The sequence below is a fragment of the Oreochromis aureus genome, linkage group 1 (genome assembly GCF_013358895.1).
Source record: "Oreochromis aureus strain Israel breed Guangdong linkage group 1, ZZ_aureus, whole genome shotgun sequence".
Taxonomy (NCBI): Eukaryota; Metazoa; Chordata; class Actinopteri; order Cichliformes; family Cichlidae; genus Oreochromis; species Oreochromis aureus.
Window position 1 is genome coordinate 29721858 of NC_052942.1, and position 11353 is coordinate 29733210.

At 37.4% G+C, this 11353-nt stretch overlaps 1 protein-coding gene across 1 annotated transcript; it reads right to left on the reverse strand.

Annotated features, from left to right (window-relative positions):
• Positions 1–1342: 1342 nt before the first annotated feature.
• On the reverse strand, positions 1343–6135 carry sec11a (SEC11 homolog A, signal peptidase complex subunit). Its single transcript, XM_031732792.2, has 6 exons — positions 5944–6135; positions 5420–5529; positions 4292–4441; positions 3841–3960; positions 1873–1930; positions 1343–1784 (listed from the first exon to the last, which is right to left on the reverse strand). The coding sequence occupies exons 1-6, from the start codon at positions 5992–5994 to the stop codon at positions 1734–1736; spliced, it is 540 nt and encodes a 179-aa protein (XP_031588652.1). The 5' UTR covers positions 5995–6135; the 3' UTR covers positions 1343–1733.
• Positions 6136–11353: the final 5218 nt, after the last annotated feature.

The window sequence follows — 11353 nt, forward strand, 5'->3', positions numbered from 1 at the left end:
ATCATACATATAATCATTTCCTGCTAAGGTCCCTACACCCCTTCTCTCTCCCATGGCCATGCCTAGCCCCTTACAATGAGTAACATGACATTTGGCCAGTTGCAACATGCCACTGTGATCACCGTCAGTCCTCCGTGGACAAGAGAACCTGCTGATTCTCACTGCTAATTTAGAGCTGAAAAGACAGATGGCCTCTCTGTCACTTCAGGGTGCTAAAGTTGCAAGTATAGTGAAAGAGCTGCAGTTTTAAATCTTGCTCTTTTATAACCTTTCACATTAGCACACACTCTTGTGATTTCATAAATTGTGCACAGCTGAATGTCAGTTTAATTAGGAAACCACCTCACCATCAAGACAAACCTATGTTCACAGATTAAATGGTAAGAGACAGCCACTGCTGCCTTACAATATGTGGACATCAGCATCTCAGGGTCAAAATAATAGATTTAGACACCAAAGTCTACAATTAAGAGGTTTAAGAAAAGACTTCTTTAACACTTCATAACTCGTATGAAAGTTCAATGTCTGAACTCAAGACTGCATCATATTTATGCAATATTGGTTCATAAATATGCATGGCTTCAAATGGAAGTGGCAATCCACACCTAACAAGGTCAAGGTCTCTCAGGTCAAAGGAAAACTGCAAATGCAATCAACTTCAATCTGAGTTCAGGTGCCTTAACAGAATTTCAAGTGGATCCATAGTAAAATTATAGTTTACACCTTCCACTATATGATTACATATTAAAGCTCGATATCCAAGATTTGATTGCAAGTGTGATGACGGCTGATGTCATCAACAACCATTTCTGCAGTCATTAAAGCTCAGCCCGCATAGACATAAAACACACTGTGCCCCACTTCACCGACCTTTAAATACAAATTTACCAAACAAGCCATTACACCATTTAATTTGCCACAAAATGTGCGAGCAGCAAATTATCTCTGGCACAGCTCACCTGAATTAAACTGTGGTCAGCTCCAGTATTTCTCTCTCTCTCTCACACACACACACGAGAATCAGAATCAGATGTTGAAGTTAAAGGGGGTGGGGACAAACAAACCCCAAAACCAGAAAGAATTGAATTATTTACCATCAAAACTTTAACTTTCTTTACCAATTCCACATGAAGAAATACATGAATTCTATAGCATTACTAACAATGCTTGAAAAGTTTAATGACAACCAGCAACAGAAATACAAAAACTCATTTTTCAAATATTTGAGGAACTCCAAACAAATAGCAAATAAATTGTATAATTTGTTTTTACGAGAAGGTATTAGATGTTTGACATTCATTTTAACAGGCAGGGGAAAAAAGAAATCAGACACAAAGTAAAATAATTCATAGTGGATGGTAACCAGATTTTATATTTAATTTTCATTCATATTCAGTTGTCATAAAATACTTCACATATTGGTCACATAAGACAATGAATTTAACAGGAAAGAAACGACTGAATTCATCATTAAGAACGCCGTTTCACATTCCAAAAATTACAAATAAAGAGCAACTTCACGCTAGTTTTAGCCTAATTCCCTCACAAAAATATTTTTAAAGCTTGGATATTTCAAATGTAAACACCCTATCCACATTTCTACAAAATGTTCAAACAAATGGTACAAAAAGCCAGTTGGGTTTGACAAAGTCTAACTTAATTCTGTTCTGAAAGGCATGACTGAGGTTTCCTGGACGTAGTTTATCCTTCTCAAGTGCCGAAGCTTGGGCACCTCACTCCCGATGGACCAACACAAATAGACCCAGCATGAAGAGCACAGCGTACTGCAGAATGATAACAGAGGGAGAAGAAATCAGAACACATTCTACATTTTTAAGCCTAAAAACCAGAGATTGTTTGCAGCCAACGTACTTTAAACTTGGGGTAATCATTCATGAGGATGGTGACAATTCCGATGTATGGCACAAACCTGGAAATGATAAAAAAAAAATGCTTGCTGTTAAATGTTATTGACGCATGCTGTAACACAATGTAATCCACATAAACAAAACTTCTTAAACTTCCTTCAATGAATTTTAGAATGAGCAATGTAAGTATAAATGTTACACTGGATTTACAATGCTGTTTTAAGCACTTACAGTTACTTGTTGTAGCTATTAAGTGCATACGCTTCAAAGTCAACAGAATAAACTTCTATATTCAAGCGAGTGGCCTGCTATTCAGTATCGAGACCAACCTAACATTAAAGCTTCCTTAGATGCATTTGTTTTTTAAACCTACATGGACTGTAGTATGTGTGTGTAAACTATGCATACTCTTGTTCCTCTGGCCAGATTTAGATAAGGAAATGTGTTAATTAGCTGTCACACAACAGTTTCCTTTTGGATCTTGGCTTTAACCTGGTTCACAAACAGAGAAAAAAACTTTTCATTCTTTTCCATGTACAGCAAGAAGCTTTTCAATATTCTAGGATGAGCAGAAAAAATTTAGCTTCACAATGGGACTTCACCAACCAATAGTGGATGTTATGTTACCTACATATATTTTTAAATATACTGTCTATGTGTGGAACACCCAATCATCGCAATATAACACAAAGTTGGTGAAAAGTAAACGATACTGATCTCTTATGAAGCATAAACCATTGTGAATTCATTTATCCTGCTTTGATGCAAATGAATGTGACAACAGGTGCACTCAAGAGCCAGCAACAAAGCAGCCCACAAAAACATTTAAAGGTTATGGCCACAGTACATTGCTTTCTCCTTATGAAGTTTTTATGGTCGCTGTGCACCTCCCATCGTGGGTAGTCACATGCCGATTTTGATTTCACATCACAATGCCTGTGGCACTTCTGCTAAACATGCACCTTGATTTTGTAACCTGGCACATTGCGCCACAACAGCTACAGCAGGATTTAGACAAGTCTACCACTGTGTTGCTTTCCACTGATATTTTAATTGATATTCCACTACAGAAGCTCAGAGATGCACAGATATACAGAGCGAGATGTTGATTTTGTTGATAAAATGCTTTGCAAGTGTTTCCTTCCAGTTTTGACTTCCTCTCTTCCTATATCAGCGCTTATGTGGCGCTATTGTCTGAGGGGCAACACCTATCATTCAGGGAAATACTGCAAAAGCTTCCTGTGCCTTAATGGCAGGTATAAATAAAAGCAACTGTGTGAGAATATCGCAGCAGCAAGCAGAGCAACCACTGCGAAGGGTATACTGACGCCTTATGCATCCAGGCTGATTTCTTTCTAGTTTTGATTTTTTGCTGGTGTCCTTCTCACTACTGGTAGCAAGAGATGGTACATACAGCTCCTTTAGGCTGCACAGGTAAACCATCTCTTAGCACATCCATATACATACCATGCAGGAGCCAAAACCTTACAAGAAGGTTTACTGTGTCTTCAACTACAGTCGCAAGCATTATGTAACTTCAATGGGATTCTCTAAGAATATGGCTTGCCAGGCTATCACTGAGCCTCTCCAGAATTAGTCATGCTGGATGATGTTGCAAAGAGTATAACATCACCACAACATTTCTGGACTCTTTCACATCTACACATGTTTATTCTGAACCTGCTCTCACCTGTGACAAGACTGGAGCATCAGTCGACGTAGCGTTTTCAGTGGGAGAAATGTGAAATGAAAAGTCATTGTTCAATGTACTGTTTCTAAGGTTGGGGAAACCTGCAGTCAACTGAGGCTGAAGAAGTGAATTGAATGAATGACGAAAAGTTTCTCCCACTGAAAACGGTACGTCCATATGAACAGAATCAACCTTTTGGGATACATTTTATTGGAGTTATCTATATAAAATATGTTTTAGGACATCTGTCCTCCTATGCATTTTTCCAACCAAAATACTTACCCCCTAGCTCGTCCCACCACATCTTTTTTCTCCAGCCAGTGTTGACCCTGCTTATACAGCCCTCTGTCATCGACTGCGTTGTTGTCCCCTTTGGTCAAGAACTTAATGTCTCCATTTTCCCTGTGAACAAAGTATCAGCATGATTTTCAGACCGCAGTGTCAATAAATACCCATTTCAATACTGTGTAAGGATGAGGATTCATGTGTGTAATATAACAGAGGCTTCCTAGAACATTAAATACAAAACTGGGGACAAATCAAAGGAAATCCAACAAAGTGCAGCAAGGTGTTAGATCACCACATGCTACATTAATAGCTTAAACTTTCTGCTGCTCTTGAGTGCCCCGTCCTTTTCACCATATCAGTCAAAATATAATAAAACTCGGGTTTAACAGATGGGAATGAAAAATCCAACCTAACAAAACAACACTCATAAAATACACATTCATACTTTTCATGAATCTTTAGTACTCTGTGTACTATTGGGATCTCTCTGCCTTCTATCCTGAAGACAACAATCTCTCCAACTCTGATTGGATCCTCTACCCGGTTGGTCAGAAACAAGAGGTCTCCTCTGTGGAAAGCTGGCTCCATACTTCCACTGAAATACAAAAGATGCTCATATTAGTAAAGCTGGCAACATTTAATTTCCATTTTTTTTAAAGTTTGGAATAAGCATTAATGCCTACTTTAAAAATGACAGTTTTATGCTGCATAGCTTATATAAGGTTAAAAATAAATCAAGACACTAGCTAAGAATTTTTTAATTGGGTTATAAAACAAGTTTACCTATGTCAATATGAATCTTACTTACACAGGGTCATAAAGTAATCTGAATCACAGTCATTACCAGCTTTGACAAATAATGGCGTCTATAAAATGGTAAACATGCCCCTCGCTCAATCTTTTGAAACCTGTTGCTGCTATCAGATTTAACTAAACAGTTAAAATTCTAACTTTCAGTGTCTTGATTTTCACTTAAATATACGCTTTACATGATTTGCAAATCATCACATCCTGTTTGGAATTAACATTTTACACAGCTTCACAACAATGAAACTGTTCATTTAATTCATAAAGAGTATGTTGTTAACCCCAAAAACTATACAAAACTTCATATAAGAAAGAGCTAATAAAAGTATAGAAGAAAACTGAGCTTTGCATCCTAATAGGATAAGGCAGTGTTGAGTGTACAGTAAAGCATGGAGAGAGTGAAGGGGGGAATGACACATGCAAAATAACACAAGGTGCATCTGAACGCAGTCTGCTGCACATACTTGGACAACCATGTGAGCTCAAACGCATTAAAATGTAAAGAGGAAATGTGCCTTTTGAAGGATGTGTACAACCCTCCTAATATGTACTCCATATCATAACGTTACCCACTTCTAAGGTATAAAGCTTTAATATCCTTGGAGAATATCGTTGTTTCTTATCTGCAAGAAAGTCCAATCACGACCATATGGAACATGGTTCTTTACTACACAGAGGAATTTCCTCAAGTTTACACAAACATAAATTATCAGCAGATATTACAAAGGCACAAGATTTAAAGTAACAACAAAAACACCGAACTCACCTGAGAACAACAACAATAGGACTCTCACTGCCAGTGACAACCATGAGTCCCTTCCAGATCATCAGCGCAGAGGAAACAATCATACCAAAGTTCAGCACCTGATAGTAGAGCTGCAAACAAAATGAGGGAAAAAAATGAGTTATTTCAAAATACAAATCTGCATGCTTAACAAGTATAAACTAGCCCAACATTACCGTGCGTTTGTGAATTCAGTGGTGATTCATTTTTAGCACATTCGGCGTTTGACTTTTGCTAGCGGTGCTATGACAGTAATGTTAAACCAGGAAACCAGCTAGCTACACTAAAGTCATCTATTTTTATTTATTTATTTATTTTTACACGTAGGCCCTTCGTAATGCATTAGAGAGGACGAGCTTTAAAATATAAATGCGCATGAAACAAAACACTTTTGATGGCGCAGAGAGGTTGCAACGGTAAAAACGGGGTCGGCGGCTAGTCATCATTAGCTATGAGCTCACTTGCCATACAAAGCGGTGGCCGTGAACTAACGGTCTGGTACCTACCTGCCGCTTATTCATGCGACGAACATCGTCGAGAAAGTCTAACGATAACATCTTTGCAAAACTAGGGTGTAGAAAAAGTCCTAAATCACATTAAAACGTTTACAATGACGACCATATGGATGCACGGTCGGGCAGTAAAACTTGCATCCGAATCTTCCGGGTGCGCTCCACCGGAAGTCCCGCCCGCGCAACAGCGCTGTGTTGAGGTGTCAGTTCAGGATACGAGACGCGAGCAGAGGGGGTTTCCAAAAAAAGACACCACACTGCAAGCGTGCAGCTGGCTGCTGTGTTTTCTGTTGGAGTTTACTGTAGAATTTAAGATATGTCCTGAAAATGAAAACAATAAACATGGACACTATATTGAAAAAAGGACAAAAAAGGACACATCCATTTTTCATTCTCTTTTTAAATTCAAAATTAAATATATACATAACAAATATATATATAGATAGATATTATTTTAAATTAGTTAAAAAATAAGAGTCTGGGAAATATATAAATATATTTGCACACTTTGTCCAAATAGCAAATTCTAAATCAAGCCCCACTTTTTGGGGAAATGGGTGTTGGTTAACTGTGTGGCAGAGCTTTGGTGCTTTTTGACAAACAGCCCACATTTTAAACATCTTCTGTGGGAAAAGAAAAACAAGAATCAGAACACATCACATTTTATAAACCATGTCTGTGAAGGTTCTCAGACATCCGGGTCATTGCAGTCTAAGGAGCTTGGAAAGAAAAGCGCCTGGACTTCTTTAAGTTGCTTGAAGACGTTTCACCTCTCATCTGAGAAGCTTCTTCAGTTCATTTTTTAAACCACTTTCTTCTGTTGCACACCCATGTGGGTCATTTTTTGGCATTGGTAGCAAATGTTTCATTTTAAAATTGGTTGAATCAAAATCTGGAAACTGCAGACAAAGTGTGAGATGTAATATATATGGGCAAAGGTATTGGGCCACATTTCTTAATTATTGAATTCAATATTGCTGTGGGGTTGTATTTCTACTCTTTGGCATGGGCCCCTTAGGTCCAGCATCGGGTTGGATGAGTTTGGTGTGGGAGAACATGACTGGCCCGCTCTGAGCCCCAACCTCAAACCCTGAACACTTTTGCGATAAATTAGAAGGGAAATTGCAAGTCAGGTGTTCTTGTCCAACATCAGTGTGTGACCTCACAAAAGCTCTTCTTAGATAGGAAGACATTCCCACAAACACACTTCAAAATCTTGCAGAAAGGCTTCCCAAGAGACTGGAAGCTGTTGGAGGTGCAAAAAAGGATAACATTTTAGAAAGGGCTCTCAGAAAAGCTCCTTTAGTAGGTGCAATATGCAGGTGGCTCAATACTTTGGCTGATATAGTGTATGACAGTACTGAATGTTAATAATCATTTTCAGTGTCCTGCCTTAGAAGATTTGTGCAGGTTTATTATTTCTTTGGAATAAGATTAATTTTCAATATTCACTGGCATGTGTTCTCTGTTTCCTCTTTCACCAACTCCTGGCTTATTTCTAGACCCCAATTGCTCTGCTTACATTATCAGTTATGTACTAACTTTGGCTGATATTTGGTTTGTGGACAGGTAGTCCTCATTGAGTTTATAGGATCATTTTTTAGTAGCAATTTCCTGTTACTCATCTAAATGATGTTATACCAGTGAGAATTGTGTTGATTTGAAAACCAGCACAATGGGCTCATCAGTGCAAAATCACTACAGAGTAGTGATGTCTTGACTTTCCAGATTGCATCACAGTCCCTGAGTCATAATTTTCACATTACTGAGTGTAGCTTTAAATGTTCACAGTGCAAACAGCAGCCATCCTGTTTCCACTTGTGATCCAGATGAAGTAAAGCTTATAAACTGTGATGTACTTATTGTGACTGGGATAGTCTCATTATCCAAACAGCCAACCATAAAATAATCACTTAAACTAATAATTTATGACATTAATTGCTGCCTTAAAGGTGGCTAAAGTTTATTCTGCAAATTAAACAGCAAATGTAATTGCATTGACTTTCCACTGCAACTTTAAATAATGCGTCTCCTAATTAAAAGTGCAATAATGTAACAAAAATGACCAGTAATTATTAACCATTTTCTCCTATCATAGACTACATCTAATTTCCTAGAGGAAGTGCGTTTGACTGAGCAAGTGATAACATAATTAGAGGACACACACGTGAAACCCACAAACCTTGCTTGGTTGTTGACTTAGTCTGTGGACATGATCAGTAGAATATATGTCACGTGTGTTTGTGCCACAATTAAAAAGCCATTTAATTGTGTTTTTGGTTCCCAATTTGTTCCGAAGTCCATTTTAAATTCTGCTTTTTTCCAAATAAGGTTATGTATATTTGGATATGTGTTTGAGTAACACTATTGGATTTATGTGACACATTGTCATCTGATATGTATGCACATTAGTGACAGGGCTGATGTCATGCAACTGTGGGGGCCTAAATCTACAATAAAAGGTAAACTTAAAAAAAAAGAAGCAAATATAGTATGGTTAGTGCCTATAATGCACAACCTCCAAATGCAGGAAATGCAGCTGTCCAGTTCGCACACACCACAGAATTTAGTTATTTATTAATGTCTGCTTGGCTTCGCAAATGGTAACCTCTACAGTAGCTGCTTTTGTTTATTCCTTAAAGACAAATGCGACTTAAATTCTGTTTGAATTTATATTTTTGTAAAAGCACAAATTATCAAAACAGACTACTGGACTGAATTTGTTTGTCATGTCTTTACACTCTGTTACAATAGTTAAATTGTAGTCTTATAACAACTAAAGGTTGACATTATGATGCAGAGGATGCTGTTGTTCTTGTGTGTTGTTTAATAGTGTTAAAGCAGTCTTCCTCCTTTGAATAAAGGACAGCTTTAATAAGGTGATGGGTTGTTCTCTCCAAGTCATACTAAATATAGCAGGGGTGCTGATTGGCATTGTGAAAATTACATTTAGCTGATTTACTGAAGCCGTTCAGCTGCATTCTACGATGAACACGAATATCCCTACAAAACTTTTACATGATATCCCAGGGATGTTGTAGACATACCCTTTGACTCCCTGTTGTCAAAACAGGTTGCTGTCTGCTTTATGTATCATCACTGCTTTCTTGTCTCCAACATACAGTATGTAGACAACATTGATTTTATTCAGATTTAGCCTTTAAGCTCTCCTGTGAGAGAAAATAACCCAAGATATGTATCAGAAATGTTTTGTTTCATAGTCAGAAAAAGCTGCCTGTGATATGGTAGAATAACTCAGCACTGGCAGTCAACTTAGCGATGCCACTGAGACCACTGGCAGGCTGCGACTTTTGGAGGACTGGAGATAAAACTTTTTTCAAATGCCAGCTAGTCTGTGGCATTTAGGAATGTGTGATCCTTTTCATATAATCTACCTAAATGGTCACACCCATGATGAACCAGCAATGGTAATTGAGGTCAGTCAGCCACAACAATGTGAGGTCAGAGTCAAATAGTCAGCTCTGTAAGAGAGAGCGGTCTCTCTGTTTCTGCTTATATCCTGTTTTTCTATTTTAAACCTGTTTTGAACCTTGCACAGCCTGTAAAGAGCATTTTTATTCTTTCACATATTTCTGCCAGTGTTCTCTGCTGAAAGTATTGAATGCAAATAAGCTCCTTTGCGATCATCATATTTTATATATTGTCACATAATAAGCCAGTGTGAAAATCAACGCTGCAAATGTGTTTAATGTGCTAAGGATCTGGGTGCTGAGTGTGAGATCTTGACATTAACTCAACATTACATCCTATTAAGTGAAATGGAACTTCCTTTGGCTTAAGTGTGCCAGTAAAATTTCTACAGTTTGTGACTAATAATTCCCTCATTTACTGTGTCATGTCATGAGTATTAATGCTTAGTTCACGGCTAGTGATCTAGCTCCTTATTGCATTTTATCAGAGCTACTCAGTGTACCATGAAGAGCAGTGTCAGTGCATCTTTTCTCTGTAATTTTCTCACCTCACCCATACTTTTTTTTATTAATGTCTTGTAAGAAACAGTTGGATTATATCATTAGTGCATATCATTTTCTGACGCTGAACAAAGGTACAGAGGTATAGAACTTTGTCAGAATGAAGATGATGTTAATTAAATTCTTAAGCAATATTAATTTTAAATACAATTTTTTTCATTCGGTGTCAGTTTTGTGGTAGAAATATGATTATTTAGAATATTTTTAAAAAATGCTTCTCATTTTGGCCCACTACAGCCAAATATTTACCTAAAAATTAGTCAAGTTTAAAAGAGACATACTTTAGATGTCCAGTTAAAACACACAGAGTTTAATGTCAGTGTGAAAGTGTTTTTTCTCTCTCTTAGTTTTTGTCAAAGAGCACAGTGATCGAACTAACAGTAGGTGGCAGGAGTGTTGTGTCTTCCTCATCTTGTTACCACGCCTCAGTCACACTTCATCCATGGTAAATTAATAAAGTAATGAATGAAGCAGACCGTCTTCAGTGTCATGTGGATACATGCTAGCTATTTATTAATCTGTATAGCGCATGGGCCAGTCGGTTAGTTTTTTTTTCTATTTGACATTAAATAAAGATTTGTTCTTATATTGTTAAGATTGTTTGCTTTTCCCAAGCTTGCTGGAAAGTCTCTTATTGCCATTATCCATGCTTATGTATAGTTACCTGCTTTTATGAGGCTATCAAAGACCTTTTTGTTCATTTCCATGGTATAAAGATATATCTGCTAGCCACCTGTAAATTACCTATGTATTAGTTAGATACTATAGCTGAATAGGCTTCAAGGAAGTATATTTTACTTGTGTCAAGTGAAAATATAATTCAAAGCTGCACTTAATTGCAAGCTATTATATTGTTTAATAAAATTGTAATGAAAAGGTTTCTTTTACAGGCAAATTTGTAACGCAGTACATTCATGGTAGCGTGTAGGAAGTATGAAATGTATAACAAAAAGCATCAGCTACTTCACACCAATGTCTGTCATCTCTCCCCTCTGGTGACAACCTCTAACCCTCTTGTGCTACTAGACAACATAAGAGGTGACACTAAGTGACACTTTTTTGCATAAATTTAGCTTTCCAGCACTGTTCACACTTATGAGCGAAGCCACCACTTACATCAGCAATGACTCACAAAATCAAGTATGATTAGTGTGATGAAGTTAGCCTTTCACATAGTAAACACACACTGCTTGTGTGAACATATCAAAGATATTAAAGAATGTAATTGCATTTGCCCCTCGGTGGTAGTGTTATTAAACATGCAATGGCCAAATCTGAACACTATCCTGTTTCACAGGAGCCACAGCAATTTGATTATAACACAAAATCATAGACATTACAACACATTTAATGTCAGCACACACTCTTTTCACATTTATGCACATTTTTGCCACCAAGTGTCGTTTATCTTG

Excerpts from the sequence above, each read along its gene's own strand:
- sec11a (XM_031732792.2), bottom strand. The coding sequence starts at position 5,994 with ATGTTATCGTTAGACTTTCTCGACGATGTTCGTCGCATGAATAAGCGG. Across the intron at positions 4,442-5,419 it reads CCTATTGTTGTTGTTCTCAG|TGGAAGTATGGAGCCAGCTT; the intron begins GTGAGTTCGGTG and ends TTTGTATTTCAG. Across the intron at positions 3,961-4,291 it reads GTACTAAAGATTCATGAAAA|GGAAAATGGAGACATTAAGT; the intron begins GTATGAATGTGT and ends CTTTGTTCACAG.